This window comes from Hipposideros armiger, unplaced genomic scaffold (assembly GCF_001890085.2).
Source record: "Hipposideros armiger isolate ML-2016 unplaced genomic scaffold, ASM189008v1 scaffold_145, whole genome shotgun sequence".
Taxonomy (NCBI): domain Eukaryota; kingdom Metazoa; phylum Chordata; class Mammalia; order Chiroptera; family Hipposideridae; genus Hipposideros; species Hipposideros armiger.
The window spans coordinates 3,305,807-3,326,027 of NW_017731495.1; the positions used below are offsets into that span (position 1 = coordinate 3,305,807).

At 38.9% G+C, this 20,221-nt stretch overlaps 1 protein-coding gene across 1 annotated transcript in view; it reads left to right on the forward strand.

Moving 5' to 3' along the window:
- The window catches only part of LOC109387026 (leucine-rich repeat-containing G-protein coupled receptor 4-like), a gene marked incomplete at its 3' end in the record, with an annotated part of 52,137 nt that extends 40,221 nt beyond the window's left edge, over nucleotides 1-11,916 (forward strand). The window contains exon 2 of the mRNA XM_019650699.1: nucleotides 11,845-11,916. Coding sequence (XP_019506244.1) covers nucleotides 11,845-11,916 — 72 coding nt within the window. The remainder of the gene's footprint in view (nucleotides 1-11,844) is intronic.
- Between the last annotated feature and the right edge of the window lie 8,305 nt (nucleotides 11,917-20,221).

Here is a 20,221-nt window from a genome sequence, read left to right on the forward strand (position 1 = left end):
GAGAGAGAGAGGGAGGGAGGGGGAGGGAGGGAAAGAAAGTGTGTATGAGTGAATCAGTTGTGTGCATCTGGTTTCACTGGGGGTTGGGGAATTAAATATTCTCTTCCTTATAGGAATTTATTTTCTAATACCTTATTTAGTCTCTGCTTACTAATTTAGTAACAAAACTGCTTCAATAAAACATTAAGTCAGCTGCAGAGTTCAGAGATTTTTGCAGATGAACATCCTAAATCAGTAACCAGGGATGTAGAGTGCCTAGTGTGTGTGTATCTCTCTTTTTAATAAACAAATTTAGGGTGTAGACCATTCTTTTCTGTCCCAGGTAAGAAACAAAGGACAACCTGACCCACATGGAAAGCAAAAATTAAAAGAACTTAAGGTTTGGGGACGTTTTAGAACTTAAAGCCTTCTCACCAATGGAACTGTTTAGGACTATTACAATACTGGATTTGAGAGTGTTTGCTCCCAAAGAGTCAGAATCATCTCAGATTTGATTGCATAACGTCTCTTCTAATACAGGATAAATCATTAGTGACTTTAATGAGTTGTAAGTCATTCCCAAGGGAATATCTTGAATGAGCTTTTATAAACGGTCATTATCAACGTCTGTTGTAGTCGAGTCAACAGAAATGATTGTGTCATTCCCAGTTACAATTTTGAGTCCTTTCTTTAAGGATAGGATGTTTTTTAAGCCTTTTAAAAAATGGCCATCAGACTGGAGAAGGGACAAGTGTGTGGTGTGTGTGTTTAGGGAGGGAGGGGTTGCATGCCTCATGGCCTGGGGCAAGCGAGTGTCCCTCAAAGCCTGCTTCACCAGGGATGGTGCAATCCCAGAGAGCCTGCCTCTAGGTTCAGTCAGGCCTTGACCACTGGCAACTGACCTTTATTTTAGGGTGTAGACTGCCTATCACTCAGCGTTTTCCTCTTGCCTCAGCATATGAGGTCAGTGTCTCAGTGTCTCAGATATTGAAGTTTCTCTTGCCTGGGATGATCATTGGAAGTACAATCAGTGCTTATTGGGAGGTTCCTTTTGGACTGGGGCATTAGAAGGGATGTACTGGAATGCAGATTTTTTTTTTAACTTAAATCATTACATTATCTGAGGATGGTTTTGTAGGTTATTTGTAAACATTTTATGCACAGTGAGTGAAAAAGGTCATGATGTTATCATATACTCCTAAAAACCCCAGTAGAACATGGGGGTAGCTAAATAGAAATTTAGCTAACTCAGCTTATTTATTGCCAATTCTGTCAAAACAGTTGAAAGTAGTAGTGTAATAAACTCTTAAATAGCTCTCTCTCTCACAAAGAAATTTCAGGGTAGCCCATTGTGACATTCTCTCATACCGTCACTGTCAATTTTAGAGAACCAATGTCACTAAAACACGAAAGTACCAGGGTGTGGACAAAGATGAAGGAAGACTTTAAAGGTTTCTGAATCCATTGGGACAAACTTATGGTGCTGGGAAAGCAGCTGTAATTTTGACTCCCAGTTGGATGGAGGAATAAGAAATATTTGGCTTGCATGGCCAATTCCTTGAACTCACGGTTCTGACTATGTTTCACGGATAATATATACGAATGTGAGACTTTACAATCTGGAAAATAGAAGTACACATGCTGAAACAAAATTTCCTGAAACAGACTTACTTTTACTACATTGATGCATTCTGATATTTTCCTGGTCTATTCTTTCCTATTTCAATTTTTTTTTAAAGTTGGCTATGACCCATTAAAATGATTTCACAACCCATTAATTGGTTGTGAGCTGAAGTTTAAAAAATATGCGTCTATACAGAAGTTTTCGTGGGAGTGCTTGTTTGAAGGCTAGGGCCATGAAGTAATGTTTTCCTAGCTGTGGTGTTAATAAGTGTAGCCATAGTAAAACATAAAGCATTTAGTTAATTAGAATATTTACCATAATAAATGCTGTGGGATTGATTTCTTTATGAATAGTGTATTTTGTCTGCTAGGATGAAGTAATTGAGTGTTTCTAATCTGCACAGACGACAGTCCTTACAATACTTCTTGTTGATGTTAAATGGAGTATGGAAATAGCATTTTGTCTGTGTGTCTTGGCTGGTAACGAGCACTGTTTTGTCATCGTTAGGGTTACCAGAACAGCTGTTGATGCCCAAAGAATGTCTGAGAACACCCGTTAAGTAGCAAGAAAACAAGGAATATTATCGTTTAACCCTTATCTGTTCCATGCAATTCCAGATGGCTTGGGATACTTGATCAAATGATAGAAAGGAATGTTCTTTTTTCTCCTTTGATATTCATTTTTCTTTGCCATTTAGTAAACATTGCTTGAGATTTAGAACATTTAAAATTTTTCTCTTCAGGATACATCCCACACTTGAACACTAAGGCTCTGTTTAAAAAGACAAAAATAAAAAATCCCTGTAAACAAGTGGAACTTGTTTCAATATTTGAAACTATTGAATTAACCCAACTAGTTTCATTTTTTTAAAGTTACCCTTTTAAGGATGTGTCATGTAAGCCACACTTGCCTTTCGCTTGTGGTATGATATTTACACACCGGTTTTTTGTTCTCTCTCATTTCTAACTTGTCGGGTTACCATCTCCGTAAAGAACACACCCTTAAATGTCTCCTAGGCTGTATTGCTTCACTGAGAGCATAAACAATTACAGCATAAAATATTACCTTTGGAGATGAAGTCATGCGTCTTTCTTAATTGCCGAACCCTTGTAATTCTGAAGGGGGTATGTTTAAGTCTGGACTCATTCACACACTTGCTAACACAAGCAAATGTGCCTTCACATATAGGAAAAACATGCATCTAAGCATTTCTTATTTTCTGCTAATTATGCACGGAATGTGCAGGCGCGGGGATGCCAAAGTAAGAGTCATAATGATAGATTTAGAAAGGACCTGAGAAGTTAATGAGTAGAAGATATTTTACAGTAGAGGAAGTTGAGTTCCACGGAGGCTGGGTTTCTTCTTCTCCCCTTTGTGTCCCGTGTAATATATGGCTGCCGGAGCGATCATTCTACAACAAGCTTGATACGCGTCAACTTCCCCTGGCAGCTTTCCATGCTTTTAGAATCATGTTCTGATTTCTAGAGATGACAAACAAGGCCTTTCGGGATGTACTTTTTTTTTTTTTTTCCGATGAAACTCAGTGAGGACTGCATTTTACATTCTCTCTCTCTCTCTCTCTCTCTCTCTCTCTCTCTCTCTCTCTCTCTCTCTCTCTCCATANTATATATATATATATATATATATATATATATATATATATAATGCCTCTGTATATAATCTATTCTAAATAATTGCCACGAAACAATACTTATTCTTTTTCTATGTGCTGTACATAACTTTCATGCTAACTATTCATTATATTTCTTTTAAAAAATGCCATTTGCCACCCACCACATAGATTTCATATCCCTCTCTGTGCTGCCACCTTCTTAAGGGAGGGCCGGAAGTGTTTGGGGAATGTTTTGGTTACACTAATTAGCACGGAAACAGGGATGCCAAGCGCCCTAGTGAGCAAGATCGTCTTGAGTAATGAAGAATTATTCTGCTGAATGTGCCCGCTGCGTCTCTTCGGAGAAACAGTGCCAGCCTCACAAGTGAGACCACGGGCTGAAAGAGCGGCCTCTGTAACGTGTCCTCCAACGTGTGGCACCACAGCGCCGTCTTGGGAAGCCCTCCTCCACCTCCACGTTTGGCTGAGGTCCTTCCCTGGCGGTGCCGCACTGATCACAGTATTTACTTGTTTAATTATGGCCTCGCCCACTGCCCCAGAACACTCCTGAGGGTAGATAGATACTATGTCTTACTGGCCTTTGTATACCCTCTGCTCTGCACACAGACAAGAGCCCAATTCATCAAGAGGGGATGAAGAGGCTTGGCCCAGTGGCTGGCTGCAAGTGGACAGCAGAGGTTGGGAAAACAAAACGAAACAAAACACTGCAGTTTTCCTGACTCAAGCCAGCACTGCGCCTCATATTATTTGGGGGTAGAGCTGGGAAAGAGGACCTCTAGCTAAAGGATGAATTATTATTATTTTTCTCCCTCTGGGAGAAATGTGAGGAAGGAATATCGTATATGCTCTTGTTAATAAAAGGCTAACACAGGTATGGAGGTTTAGTTTACATATGGTACAATTTGCACTTTTTCATCACAGTTCTAAGAGTTTTGATAAATGAATACAACGATCATGCAACCACGTCAAAATCAAGACAGAGAACAGTGCCATCACTCCAAGAAGTTGTCTCATGTCCCTTTGTAGCTAACCTTTCTCCCAGCCTATCCTCCCATCTGTGAGCCCCCACTGATCTGTTTTCTGCCTCTAAAAGTGTGCCTTCTCCAGAATGCCATCTAAATGGAATCGTACAATAGGGAGCCTTTTGCGTCTGGCCTCTTTGACTTATCATAAGATAATTGAGATTCATCCTTGCTGCTCCTTGTATCAGTAGTCGGCTTCTTGTTATTATTCCATTCTATAGATACACCAAAGTTTCTTTATCCACCCTCCAATGGAATGATACTCAAGTTATTTAAAGGTTTTGGTGATTATATTATTTATAAGTAGCGTTGCTGGGCCATATGGTCATAAGCATATGTTTAATTTTATAAGAAACTGCCAACCTTTTCCATAGTGGTTGTACTGTTTTATATCGCCACTAGCAGTTTTTCCACATCCTCACCTGCACTTGGTGTTGTCAGCTGTTATTGTTTTTTTCATATTTTAGCCATTCTAATAGTCATGTGGTATCTCATTGTGATTTAATTTGTGTTTCCCTAAAGACTAATGTTGTACAGCTTTCTATGTGCTCTGCCATTTGTGTAATAGTCTTTGGTGAAGTGTTCAAATTTTTTTGCCCATTGTACAATAAGGTTTATGTTTTTACTGAGTTTTGAGAGTTCTTTCTATATGATAGATACAAACCCTTTATCTGATGTATGTTTTGCAAATATTTTCTTGCAGCCTATTTCATGTCTTTTCACTTAACAAGGGCAATGCAGCTTTGAAAGTCTTTAATGGAAAAGTTCTAACAGGCCCTAAAATAGAGGTTTTAGTCCATGAAAGTAGATCAATGAATGAAACATTTTTCTCTGTATCTCCTATAGCAAAAAGGTTTTACTTTTATTATTTTTTAAGCTATGAAGCTGGCATTTTCTCTAGCCTTTCTGTGTTATTAGGAAGATTATATACTAGGATGTTTAAACGCCTTAAATAGGTAATGACTTTGCAAGGTGATAAGTTTTCTCTGCAGTAATTAACATTTATTTTTAAGTGTTAGCGTGGTAATTGTAGCAGCTATCCTCTCAAGGATTGCAAGGTTTCAGAGAAGCAAGCTTTGGGTTATTTCTGCTGGGGAGCACTGAGCCTTTGTGCTTGAAACCCCAGAGAGAAAATGCCAGGTAGCATGTAGACTATTTATCCTGCTTCCTAAAACTGTAGGAGAGAGGTTGCACGTGGCATTAGAAGGTGTCTATTGTGACATAAAGTTGGATTCCAGCAGTGCCAAAACATGTAAGGTCAGAAATATCCCTGGAGCAAAATCTGACTAAAATGGCATCTATCCTGTTTTGGCTCCGTTTCCATGGAATGAAGAGTAGATTCTTCATGTATATGTAGCTGTTCCTGTTGTTTTCAAAATAATGCATTTTTAAAAAGGCTAATTGAATGTGGCAACAATGTCTTAAACAGTCATAGCAAGTTAGCAATCGACTGGACTGATGGATTATTTTATTTTTTTCCTCCAATTTTAATGAATTGTACAGTGTTTTAAAACATGTTTTTATCAAAGCAACAATTACTCAGTGAAATCTGCTTATAACATAATATGTGGAAATCCAAACATTAAAAACATGTTCCATTCTAGTCCTAACAAATTTAAATGTTTAAGTATGAAATATTATAAACACATAAAACGTAACAGGATAGAAACCATCCCCAAAATTTAACAGATTTTAATATTTGGCCATAATTTCTTCAGGGCACTCTTTATTTTTACCAAAAAATAAAACATAACAAATAGAGCTACACCCTGCGCCAATCCGATTACCATTGCTTCTTCTTCCTTCACCCCCGAAAGGAACCCCGAAAGTCTTGAACTTAGTACATATTATTCTTATACTTGCTTTTGTATTTTTATTGTATTCAGATGTATCCAAAAAATAGCATACATTAGGATTTTGTGTCTTAAAACTTTATGTAAATTTTATGTAAATACTAACATACTATATGCAACCTTTCTCTATTTACTTTTCTGATGGATTTTAATAAAAGGCGATTTTAAAATGAACTGCAAATATACCTTTTGCTATAAAAGCCTCACCATCCTAGCACATGAGCGGATAATGGATGCTTTGTAAATGTTTGTTAAATGGGTTACAGTGCATTTCCTTTTTTCTTGAAAAGGAAAATCCTTAATTAACCTCTTTTCCTTTGGCCTGGTGGCTTCCAGTAGCAAAGATGTTCCCATCCATGATGCATGGCCTGCCAAAAATAGCACTGAGATAGCTATATTCAACTCTCAGACTTACACTTTCATTAAAAATGAAATACACTTTCATTTATTTTTCATTTTGCAAATGAAGAATCTTAGGTGTCAAGAGATAAATGTGTTCATAACTATGGAATTTCCTATTTGTAAGAAGTATAAACTATGCATAGAAGATGCATCTGTAATGACACCCATGAAATATAACAGTGGTTATTTCTGGGTATTGATATTGCAGATGGTTTCCTTTGTATTTCAGAGGGTTTTTTTGTTATTATAAAAAGGTGGGGAGAAAAAGAGATGGCTTGCCCAAAAAATATGAAATCGTGTCAGAAAATAAATTAAACTCTACATGAGGTTTGACTAGAACTTTGGTGTTATATGTGTGTGTGTACTACTTGTGGATGAGAAGGTACCTTGCTTTCAAATTTGTTCTACCAGAGGCATTTTTCAAATTTAGTTTTAGTTTTTGTTCATACTGTAGACATCTGTTAACTGAAGATTGGCCTGAAATGTTGGGTCGATTACTAAAGACCCTAGAAAAGTCATTGGAATAGTATTTGTTCTTAATCATTATCAGTTTGTGTTCATTGAGTGTAAAGACATCACCACCATTTTCTAGAGAACCCACTGTTCTCTAGAATCTACATCTAGTTAATTGACTTTTTAAACTGCTGAGATACAGTCAACAATATGGCAGCAGCAGCACAGTTTTATCTAATACTAGTAGGAGGGCTTATTCAAATTTAGATAACATTGGGTCAGTCACAGTAGATTTAAACCTAAAGAATTCTGTGGCGAAAGGGGCGGACCTGGCAAGCACGCAGTGGCAGAGCCCACAGTGGTACACACTTGGCCATTGCAAACAGGTTAGGCTGGCTTAGGGAGCTTTTTACAGGGATTTGAAAAGGTACCTTGTTGAAACATGATGTTCCTCTTTACTGTCTAGATACTTTAGCATTAGTGAATTTTATGAGGAAAAAAAAGATGAGAGTTTAACCACTGGGGAGATTTAGCAGTTTAAATTAAACAATTGCACCCTTTAATTTTTAATTTTGAAATCAGTGACTACTGGTGTTTGAGTGTTGAGCTTCATTTTTCTAGTGGGGCGATATACTTTTGTATTTCTGAGTTCTGTGTGAAAAATGTGCAAGTGTTGCATTGTGTGAGTGTAATATGCATGCAGATGTATGCTCTGTTCCAGTTAGTGGAACTTGAGAGACCTAACTATCAAGAAATCTGTTACAAAACAAATAAATACATATAGAAAAGATACATTCAAGAATCCCACTCCCCCAAGTAAAAGTTCTAGGTTGTAGCTCCTGCTTTATCACTAAACTGCTTGAGGTCATCCTGATCTTTTTGAAAGTGGCTCTTGTGTTCCCTTGTTCTTTCAAAAGTTTTCTATAAGAATGGAATTCATTTCCTTCCTTCCTTCCTTCCTTCCTTCCTTCCTTCCTTCCTTCCTTCCTTCCTTCCTTCCTGAGTGCTTCACTCTGTTAGCAATTGGGCCTCAACTTTTATCTTTTAAGATGAATCATTTCATCTTGAAGGGCTCTTCCAATTAAAATCTTTGGCACTTGGGGTTCTAGAGTTTAGAGTGTAGTTTTTATAGGCAGGAACAACATCAGCTTCTAAGTCTTCTGCACCATTTAGTGTTTCTCTTGTGCAACAGGGGTTTCTTTCTGGGAAGGAAGGCCGCAAAGGCGGAGTGATGCCTGACCTGCCCTTAGCCCGTTCTGGGTCCGCTGAATTCAGACAGCTTCCAAGCGCAGCAAAAACATGGATGATGATAAGATAATACTATTGCTTACTTAGCTTCTTATATGTGGCTTGCCATTTTCTGATCTTCACAGCAGTCTACAAAGGTTTACCTAGTCATTACTACTTCCATTATTCCAGATGAGGAAAGCAGGGCTGAGAAAAGATGAACAGCTTGCCCCAGGTAGTGAATCTGTAGGTAGCCCTTGGTCCATCTGGCTCCCAAGCCTTCCAACTACTCGGAGCTCCCTTCAAGGAAACCCATCAGTTGTCTTGAAATTACCCTTCAGAGGTGTTGATGAGTTGGTGGTGCTCTGACCTTGAATGATTTTTTTTGGTTCTGATGTTGTATTTCTTTTCTTCTTGGAACCCAGGGTGGCTAATCACTGTTTTAATTCCAGATGTTTCTGGTAAGATTGCATCGCCTTATGTCAGGGTTACTGATCTGGAGATGTATCTTCTAGCTGAAAAATTTCTGTACAACTTTCTTTTCTTATGTACTTTGATAATTTCTATGGCTTATGAGCCTAATATATGTGTAATTACTGGCATAGCGCTTCCATCTGTAACTTGTTACAGTTAACTCATCACCGCCAGCACCCTTTCCAGGGTTACGGCTCGCTTGCTGGTGTTGGTGGTGTCAGGTCTGGAATGGACTCGGAAGGCTGTCTGTAGGTTGTTTATCACCATTAGCCCTCATTATTTTAAATGAGTACCCACCCACTTTATACTCTGTAACCACATGTTTCCAGTGCTTTTCTGGAGATAACATCTTGTAGCACCTTTTTAACTTTATTCACCAATGTTTTGTAACTGAAGCCCTGGAAAGTAGGAGGGAAAGCACATATGAAGAGAGAAACTTGGGGTGTGTGAAATTTAGAACAATTTGGAAACAAGTGTTGCCCCTGAATGTGAAGCTTTGAAACAAAACTACCTCGTGTTGAACATACATTCATTTGTAAATATAGAGTCCCAGTAATTGCCTTTATAGCTCAGAGCAAACCTACCTGTTAGGTCTTGTTCCTCTGAGGGAAAAAAAAAAAAAAAAGAGAGAGAGAGAATTATATAGGTGTATGTGTTTTAAAAAATTGGAATACAGAGAATAATGTAGTATAAATTCTCTCTAATTATGTGTCTTTTTCTGGTGAGGCAATTAATCAGTTTTTCTGTTACTATGATACACCTGAACTCAGGTGTGCCAAAGTTAAGAGGCAGCTGTATGGAGTGTCTCCTTTTGTAAAGCAATAAATTACGGTTGTCCCACTTTCTCCACTTATTGGATATGACTAAAGAGCACCCAAACTGTGTGATATTTTATGGAATCGCTGTGTTCTCAGATTATTAGTTTGCTTTTCAATACGATGAAAAGTTTTGTTGTATTCTTAAGAGTGATTTTACTTGTGAAGGCCAAATGTGTTTACAGTGGGAGTGACTCAGTTTTATAATTGCGAATGAATAGTCTTTAAATTTTGTGTTGAGTAAATTTTTCATAAACATGACCTTTCCATAAAACGAAGTGCATGTATTTCCATCATAAAGGGTGTGCCCCTGGATGAATGAGTACTGCAGAAAAAGGTGAATCATGGGAGTATGTAATGTCAGGCTTGGAAGACACTCAGCCAATCAATTCACCTCCCTCCTCTTACAGATGAGCAAAGTGAGGCCTAGGATTAAACAGCAGCTATGGGCTGTGGCAGGAGTGGAGCCTGATTTTTCTGACCCCTATTTTGGTGCCATTGCTCCAGTATCTTGCTTGTTTATGAAAAACAAAGGGTTTCCTTCCCCGGCCCCGGGAAGAATGAAAGCTGACTAAAGTAGTATCAGGCCTGTGTTTAAAAATAATTATTTAACATGTTAGTTTAACATATATTAGTTTGTAAATACGGAGACCCTGAAGAAGCATATTAATTTCATTTTTCTTACAAGTTATCTTTAACAGAATTTGAAATAAAATTTTGGAATGCATGTGAGTCTCTGGTCATAAGGTTCATCTCAAGAGAAGTTTCATGTTCTAGGACATTTATATGAACTTTGGTTCCTGAATTGCTAAAGCTATTAATAGTTTTGTTTTGTTTTAAATCATCGAGCAAAAGTGTTCTTTCTGAGTTTCATTGATGATTGTGCCAAGGTCTTGGGGGCGGTATCCCTCCATCTTTTTAACCATAGTGGGACAGAGGGTCTGCTTTATACCTTGACTACCACTGGAGAGAAGTAACAGGATTCACATGATATTTAAGAAGACTCACAGTTAAGGTCATGGACCCTGGAGTTCCCATTCCTTGTTGTTCCACCACTTGTTGAGTGGCCTTGGGGAGATGATTTAAGCTCAGTAAGCCTCAGTTTCCCCATTTGTAAAGTAAGATTTCATGCGCAGTCTTATCAGTATTCTCTACATGTTAGCTATTCCTATGGTTGTTTTTAGTTGCTGCAGTTATTCTTATGCCCAAGCCAAAAAGTTTTCCAAACCTGCCTTGGGAAGGGCTTACTAGTAAGGAGGGATGCAAATTCCATTTCTAAATTTTAGTGAAAAGAAAGTTGGGGAGAAGAGACTCACCTACGTTGGTACTGAAGTTGTCACCTTTCAAGGAAAATTGTACCTGACTGAAGTAATAAAAATGACAGTGTTTCTGTGGTTGGCTGGTTTTTGTGTGCTTTGTTTCTCTTCTGCCTTTTTATACCAATATGTCTAATCTGGTAAAGGGATGATCACAGGTGTGAATTTTCATGGTGATTTCTAGAAAGGAGAGGCTTTGAGGGCTCAGCCACAGACTTTAACACGAGACAAGAGGCAGAAGAACCTGAGTGAGGCAACCAGCCCATTGCGGAGTGGGACTGTCCCTTAAGAGGCTGCTAACCTGTCTTTCACTTTTCGATATTAAGTGGAGTATGGAAGGAGAAAGCCAGTTCAATAGGCAGCTGCCAGGGAAGAAGGAAATGGTTAATAAAGTATGTTTTAGCTGTTTAAACTAGTTAATTGTTGAGTTACATTGTCAAGCAAGTTCTCTCCTTTCTGGTGCCTCTCTAAGGGAAAGCTGGAAATGGGCTGCATACCTGTCATGTATGCGCTTGTTTCTAGCTTGCATCTGTTCATAGGCTAAAAATGAAATCCACTTACAGCTATTACCTGGAGGACTTTTATAGGTTTTGCAGAAAATATGACTGGGATACAGCTAGGACCTGTTTTATTGTTCCTGACAGTGGCATAAAGAGCCACGCTTGCCAGCAAATTTTTTTTTTTTTAATGAAGTCCTGGGGTATTTGTCTATTTTGTCAGGTACAGCGCTTTGAATACAGAGCACTGGGAAGCCACACTGACCCACTCACTCATTGCAGATGGTGTTCGTAAGCCTTGTTCCCAAGGCAAACCCAGGATCTGGGTGCTTTTCTAAACTATGGGACATCATTTATAATACAAGATTTAACTTTTCTCTGTTTTCTGCATTCTGAAGCCAAATTATGGCACTTCCTGTGTCTGTCATCTAATGCTCATTTTTCTTGCTTCTTTGCAAAATCTCAGCACCTAATTATTTTTCTGTTGAATTGAGTGCTCGAAGTCTAATATCACTTAGTTAACGATCTTCTTAACTTTATGTTTCCCAGGGATATCAGCATGAACAACATTACTCAATTACCAGAAGATGCATTTAAGAACTTCCCTTTCCTGGAGGAGCTGTAAGTATCACTTGGAGAAATGTTTGTTTGTTTGTTTGTTTTCCCTCTTCATTTTAGACGCTCTTACAACAGGCCAGCTAATGTATCTTGTTACGGGGCATACGGATAGCTTCAGCGGGCTTTGTGCAAAGGAAACCATGTTTTTTTGGGGGGAAGGAAACAAGTTTGATTTTTTTAAGCAGTGTAATTGGTCAAGTTATTTTTGAAAGCAAGAACTAAAAATGCTACTTCCATAAGACTTTTTTTTTTTTGCTGCAATTATAACCATGGATGCTGCAGTGACACAAGTTAATTACAGTGTTGGCCCTAGACAACAAGGCTGCTGTGTAATTACCATTGTTGTCAGAGGAGTTGCTGTATGGGTAACACAACCATAAAAAGTAATACAAGGCATGGCAGGGTCATGATACACCAGATGGTATCAGCGCGAGCAAACAGAAAACCCAGCGTAGGTCCCTTTGGACATTTGCGGATGGGTTTGGCGGATGGGGTGAAGGCAAGGAACAGCTTCCCGGTCTCTGAGAACACCTGTAACTTCAAGAATGTTTCTGAACTTGTCAGCTGCATATCACATTTCCAGCTGAACGGTTTACTTTGTGGAAAATGTCTTTCCCCTTGTTTTAACCTCCATTGTGTTTTGCTCTCCCCACTTTTGTGAAGTTCATAGTTAAAATAGACACTTTTAGATTTTTAAGGAATTGGGAAGTGCGTGTGTGTGTGTGTGTGTGTGTGTGTGTGTGTGTGTGTGTAGAATCCAGGTGGAAAAAGGAAAATCAGACTCGACTCAAGTTAAATATAGACGTTTAAATGACCAAGCTAATTGATTATGTAGTATGTGGAGGTAAGAAGATTACAGTTTGATACTAAGAACATCAAAGAGACATAGCCCTGAAGGAATCTAAATTCATATTGCAGATTGAGCCTCACAGCCCAGATGTTGAGTATTAGATGCAAATCAGTGAGTGTCTCCTGCCTTAGCCCAGCCCCTCCCCCAGCTCGCGCACAGGAATCAAATGTAAAACAAGGCAGGTTGCGCTCCCTGCCTCGGACGGAGTATTGAAATAGCAGCTACGGATTTAATAAAGTTCTGGAGAAAGTTTTCTTCCCACACTACTTAGTTGAACATCATGTTCCCACAGCAAAAAACGGAGCAGAGATTATTTGCCACTTCCAAGCTTGTGAACTGGATCAAGTTACTTAAGTTCCCTCTGCTCAGTTTCTTTGTCTGTGAGGTGCAGATAGCCACAGTGCCTCCCTGGTAGTATTGTGGTGAAGACAGAATGAATTCATAGATGTTAACTGCTTAGGACAGTGCATGAAGCAGAAAGAGTGGTATGTAAATGCTAGCTAGTATTTATTTTAAAAGTGCATAAGAAAAAAAAAGCAGTGGAATGTATGTATACCCCATATTATCTTTGGGTAAAACGAGTAAATGTATGTTTTATTTTATTTTGGCCTGTGTTGTTGTTTTTTTTTTAATTTAGTGCACATTGATTATTGTGTAATAAATAGTTATTTATTTTTAATTAAAATTTTAAATTGAATTTAAAAAGAGTGAACTATGTATGTACTTGAAGCCTGATTCCTCACCGCTCCTAATCAAGCTTTAAGATGCCTTACCTATTCCTTTGTATTTCACATACAGTTTTAGAGTTAGGATTAGTCTCCCTTTACAGAAGTAATTATGCAATGAAAGGACATTAACAAGTGGTTGTTCAGCTATTGTATAACCGCTGTGGGACAGGTGATGCGCCCCACAGGAAATGGAGAAGCTCACCTTTCTTTGGGTGGGGCCATTGTGTGCAGACCACCTTTGCTGATGCCTTTGCTTGCCTGCTCCACTCTGAGGCATTTTGGAGTGAGGACCTGGATGTGAAGTCAAAACCTGCTTAGTCTCTGCTTTGTGCAGCTCACATCTTGGATTTCTTAAAATCTCAAATGACCAAGCATATGTCAAGCTCATGAATTCTGTCAACCGAGACTTTTAATTGGAACCAAATTGAATTTGACCACTGGTTCTTTGTAGTTGGGTCATGTTCTCTCCGTATTCTGCTGTTGCAGTGATGTGGGCCCATCAAATCAATTCAGTACACCTCCAAATATTGCATGGGGTTTCAATATTGCGTTCAGTTAGGAGAGCTGTTGGTTAAGTTTAACAAATAGTTCAGAGTAGTATTTCATACTCTGGGAATACTTCAGGCATTCCAGGGCATTTTTTCCCATGTTAATATAAACATGGTAAAAAGCCCATGTTTTTTCTTTACAAAACAGTGTAGTTGATTTTGACATTCCAAAATGATGCTGCCATGACTATTGTAATATTTCATAAACAGCATAACCATTAGTCAAGAAGTCATCTGGAAGTCATTTAAGAGTGATTGTGAAGCTGAAGTGCCTGAGCAGAAATGAATGATTTACTGAGGGTTGCTTTTGGTGTTTTTCCTCCCATGATGCTTTACTGAAGTGCACTTTACAAGATGTGACCAGTTTGGCCAAATTTTATATGATGATCCAGAATGGCTGGAGTATTCGGTGGAGTCACTTCCCAACCATATATGAGAAGTGTGTATAGATATTTACACGCCCACTTATTCTTCCAACAAATACTGAATCCTGCTACATGTCACCACCTACCTGTGGTGGGTGCCAGGGATACAGAGACTAGTAAGTATGGTCTTTGTCCTTGGAGTTGACAACCTATCTAGAGCTTTGGTGTCCAACACCATAGCCACTTGCCACAGGTAGTTATTTAAATTTAGATTTAAAATAATTACAATTAAAGAAAATTTAAAATCCAGTTCCATAACTGAACTAGCCATCTTTTTTTTTTTTTAAAGATTTTATTGAGGAATTGAGGGAGGGAACAGCATTGGGGAATCGGGGAAGGAGAACAGATAAGTTGCTGTCCTTTTATTCTTCAGTCTAGTTTTGGAGGACATCGCTTCACTGGCCCATGTTAGTATTGTGATCATTGCGCTCTTCCCAGCTGAGGCAGTCGCTCGCTGGCCCTTGGATGGCCGCTCATGGCAGCTTATGAAAGCTCATGCCCACTGCCGGCCAGCCCCACTGCAGCCTATGCCATCGCTGGCAGCTCACAGCGGCCCAGCTCCAGGTCAAGCTGTTGTTCACCATCTTAGCTGTAGAGGACACAGCATCACTGGCCCTCATGTGGGATCCAAAACAGCAGCCCTGCTGCTCAGAGCTCGCACTCCCAAGCCAACTCTTAACCAACGAGCCACTCGGCTGGCCCCTGAACTAGCCATCTTTGAAGTGCCCAATAGCCACCTGTGGCTAGTGGCTATTGTATTGGACAGCAAGACATAGAACTTTTCCAATATGGCAGAAAGCTCAGTTGGACAATATAGAAAGAGATGGAACTAATGCAGCAGTGGTGAAGACTGGCATAGAGGTGTGTAGGGTCAGTGGAAGCCCAAAGCAATATGTTTACTTGAGACTGTAGGGTTTGAGAAAGGCTTCCCAGAATAGCTTCAGCTGAGTCTTGAAGGACATAAGGGAATTAGGCAGATGAGGATGGGTAGTAAGGGTGCTCCAGGAAGACCCTGGCATGTGCAAAGACACAGAGGTAGACATGTCAAAAGCATTAGAAAATCATATGAAGTGGTTAGTTATTCCTATTGAAACACAGAGAAATTTGAAATACTGAAAGATAGAGAGATGAGGCCATATCATGAAGGGACATTTTGAACTAAGGAGTTTAGACTGTATCCTGAAGGGAGTTGAATTGGATATGAGGCTGAGTAATAGGGATGACACTAAGATTTTTGCTCCGAATGACTGTGGAACCAGAGAGCCAAAATGTTTGGGGCATGAATTCAGTTTTATAAAGATAATGATGGTAGATAGCATGCATACAGAGCTTCCCATTGTATAAATATCCATTCTCCTAACTGCGAGAAGAAGCAGTTTTACAAAAGCAGGAGCCAAACTGAAGAGGTTAAGTGCCTCATTCAAGCTCATGTACCTGGTGTGTAGTTTTGCTGGGACTTGAAGTCTGATCTCCAGAAGCCTGTTCTTTCTGAAACACTGTGAGTGATGCATATGTATTCTCAGGGAAATATTTCATCCAACTTTTTCAATGAAATGTACTTTAGATACTATTGTTGATAGTTTGTTGTTTTATTGACACATCTAACCTACTTTTGAAAGTTTTATACTTTATAAACATCATAACCCCCCCTCTCTGGGGGTACAAAAACATAGGTTCTGGCTCTAAGTTCCATATATACAAAGTCTGAAATCTTGGGACAGTCTCTTGACTTTTGCACCTCAGTTTTCTACTCTTTCAAATGGGACTCCTCCTCGTAGAATTGTGAAGGGAAAATTGGATACATTTTGTAAAAGTGCTTTGTGGCCATAAAGTGCTATGTTCAAATCAGTAAGGTAAATTCTACTACCCTATAAGCATTGCAGTCTTTCTTTTTCTTAAGTGTTTGGGGGAGAGATTGTTGTGCTGGTGATGGGAGTTGGAGTGGGCTAGTATAGGTTTCTGTTAGTGATGGAAAAAGAAAGTCAGAATTCTTGGAAAACATTTATTTAGCATCGTCAGGATCTGTTGTCTGATGTGACGGCTGCAACAACAATTTCCAGCTCTCCTTGAGAACTGCCAGGGCATTGGTAGCCATTTGGGGAATGGCTCAAATGTGGAGCTGTGAAATTAATTTAATTAGAAACAGCAGAGGGTATGTCCAACTACTTTTCCATAGGTGACCAACAAAAATCCATGAATGTTACTTTGAGCTTAGATGTTGCAAAAGCTGTAAAAACCATTGCCAGTTTGGGCACTTGTACAGTTATTGTTTAATATATAACATAAGAGGATAATTCCATTTGTTTCAAAATAGGCTTTGACTTTGGAACTCTTTCACAATGCTAAAGTGAAACTTAGGTCTTTGAGTACTAATTTAAGATCACTCCTTTTTTTTTTTATCTATAGGACAATTAATTCTAAATGGAGGAAATACTTTACAAAGGAGGACAGGAAGATTTCAAATCAAATATAAACAGTGGGTCAAAACTAAGTAGCTTAATTCTATATAAATACTGTCCAGTATATGTATATATGCATATATATGTGTATATGTGTATATATATGTATATATATATATATACACATGCATAAAAAAATTCACATATATATGTGTATATGTGTATATATATGTATATATATATATACACATGCATAAAAAAAATTCAGACTTACAAAATGTTGTAGGCATAAAGAATCTTTGTACATACCATTCACTCAGATTCCCCAAATGTTAACATTCTTTGTCTCTCTCTCTCTCTACACACACATACACACTATATAAAATGTAAAATATATAGACATTTTTCAAACCATTGGAGAATAAATAGCAGACAAAATACCCTTTTACCTCTAAATACTATATTTTTTATTCCAAAAACACAAGGATATTTACTTAAATAATTGCCGTACAATAGTCAAATTGTCAAACTCAGAAAACTAGCACTGATATATATTATCATCTGATCTGTAATTTTTATTCAAATTTAACAGCTATTCCACTAATGTTCTTTATAGCAAAAGAAACACATTTCTGGTTCAGGATGCAATCTAGAATCACAAATTGCATCTGGTTACTATGTCTTGATAATTCATTTTCAATTTCTAAAACTATTTTTTTATGGTCTCTATCTGAGTTAATGCATATATAGCTAAAATTGGCCAAGTCTCGCAAAGGGAAACTCTTAGGGTGTAATAGAAATAAAAATGACAACCACAGTTACTGAGATAACTGTAACTGAGATAACTGAGAGTTATGTGCCAAAAATGTAATACATACTACGTGATTTAATGCTCCCAAAGCCCCTATCGCTGGGAGGTACATAGAATTTATCATCATCCCAATTTGGACATGGAGTCTTTAGAGAGTTGAAAAACTCACGATGTCATATAGTCAGTAGCAGAGCAAGGATTTGAACCTATGTTGATCTGATTCAAGTCTTTCTTTTTAATTTCTAAGCTATAATATCCTTGAGAGGTACAGGATTGGAAGGAAGCTTTAGAGACCATCCACTCACTATCACCTATAGCTCTAAGTACATCCATAGCTAATCACCATCAAGGACGGATGGTTGGCTGCCCAACATTTCCTTCAGTCAATTCATTGAATAAAAATGTTATTAATAAGGAGTTATAAGTAGAATGAGATTTTCTTGCCTAGCCATACCATTTTATAGATGAGACCATCAAGGGCCAGCAGGAGATGAGTGGCTTGCCCAAAGTACCACAGTGAGTATTAACTGAGCCCGAATTAGAGCTACATAGCTCAGTGCCATTTCCATTCTATCCTATCAGCTTTTATATCTCCAAGACGTGTAAGTGGCCTCAGAGATTCTTACTGGGTTGTTTTGAGCTGTTGAAAGTAGCTGCTATTGTTCTCTTCTAATATAGGGAATTTCCTTTGCTTTTAAACTACAGTTTGACTCGCTTAATACTCCTTTGATGAAGGCTCTCAGATAAGCTCTGTCAACTGCAGTAATTTCCCAGAAAAAGCAAAAGAGTTCCTCATTGCTTCTGTAATATATAACAGTTAAAAATATGATATTCTTGGAAGCATTCTCTTGTTCCACTTTATAGCGCTTTGGTAGGATGGCTTGGTAGTGAAGATCACCACCTGGACCGTTTGGGAAGCACGTAGTGAGCTCACAGAGGAGCATTACTTGTCTGATTCATACCATTTTTTATGTGTCGTTAGGGAGTAAGGGTAAAAAGAGAGAAATGGGAAGGAACCTTGTACTAACTGGACCTACTATGTACCAGAACCTTGTACTAAACGGACCTACTATGTACTTGATAGGCCCTCCTAGAGCAAACATTGTTTTGTTTTAACTCATAACACTCTGTGAGCTATATTTGTTTCCATTTTGCTGATGAAGAGGCCGAGTTTTTCCTCAGAGAGGTTAAGCAACTTTTCCAAGGTCACACAGCTTGTTAGTCATGGCCCTGGTTTCTACTCCAGGTCCAACTCTGTTCCTGTAGATGTGGAGAGGATGAGGAAAGACTTATTAGACAATTCATTAATTCAACAAAATTTTGTTAGGTAAGACACCGTGTTCAATGTTGAATTAAATGGGATCCTTGTCCTCAGGAGAGATGAACAGGGTACTGAATGGAGTTATGGGAGCTCAAAGGAGAAGGAAATAACTTCTAGCAAGAAAGATTAAGGAAGATCTCATCAAAGTTGGCATTTCTGGAGAGCCTTGAGGAGGGATAGTAGGAGTTATTCGTGAGGATATAAGGAAAAAGGAGCATTGGCAAAGATATGGAGACAGCCTGGGATAGGTAGGAGGGATGATGTGGTGTGTGGTTTGATTATAATGCTGAATTCCTGAGAGGAAGTTATGGGAAAGAAGCTAGAAAGGAGTTTAAGGCTGGACTGAGGGCCTTGCTTGGCTGACTGACAAGGAGTTTCAACTGTTAAATGGCTGCTGAAGATCATTGAGCTAGGAAATGACTTGATCACATGTGACCTCCAATCAATGTAATCTCATAGCAGAGAGTAGGATGTTTGGAATTGAGAGAGTGCAGGGAGACAAATGAAGATGCTCATGGCAGTGGTGCAGGGGAAAATGATGAGAATCTGAACTAGGGCAGATGAGAGGCTGGGAAGGAGAGGAGGAAGCGGATGTGAAAGATGTTGTGGAAACAGAATCAAGAGGATATCTCAGCTGGGATGACAAGGGGTGTCGGTGATAACGCTTAATTTTAAGATTACCAGGACTCTGGTGGTTCCTTTGACAGAAAGAGAAATTGTTTCAGAAAAGAAGATATGACATGCAGTTTTTGCATATACGTGTTGACTAGGTGAGGTATGGGGGAGGGGGGGATGTGGAAATACAGGTGTAGAAGTCGAGAATAGAGTATCACGAGCATAGATTTTGGAGTGTTTTATTTTGAGGTGATTACTGGAAACATTAGATTGAAAGAGCGTGCCAAGGGAGAGAGGGTGAATGAAAAGGGAAAGAGGCCAAAGACAACTCCTTGGGAAACACTTGAATCAGGGTGTGGGAAGAAGACCAGAGGAGCAGAAGAACTAGGGCAGAACTACGCCCCAGGAGCTGTGCGAGGAGAGGTTTTCACAAGAACTGAAGAATCAGCATTCGCATGCTGAAGAAAGGGGCCCGTGGCCAGATACTGAAAAGGCCCTGGAACTTGTTTTTTTAAGAATCGTTTCAGTAGGGTTGTGAGAGTGGCTTTGGGGGGAAGAAGTTCATCAAGGAATAGGCTTTTGGGAACTGCTAGGAGGTGGTTTCTGGCTTT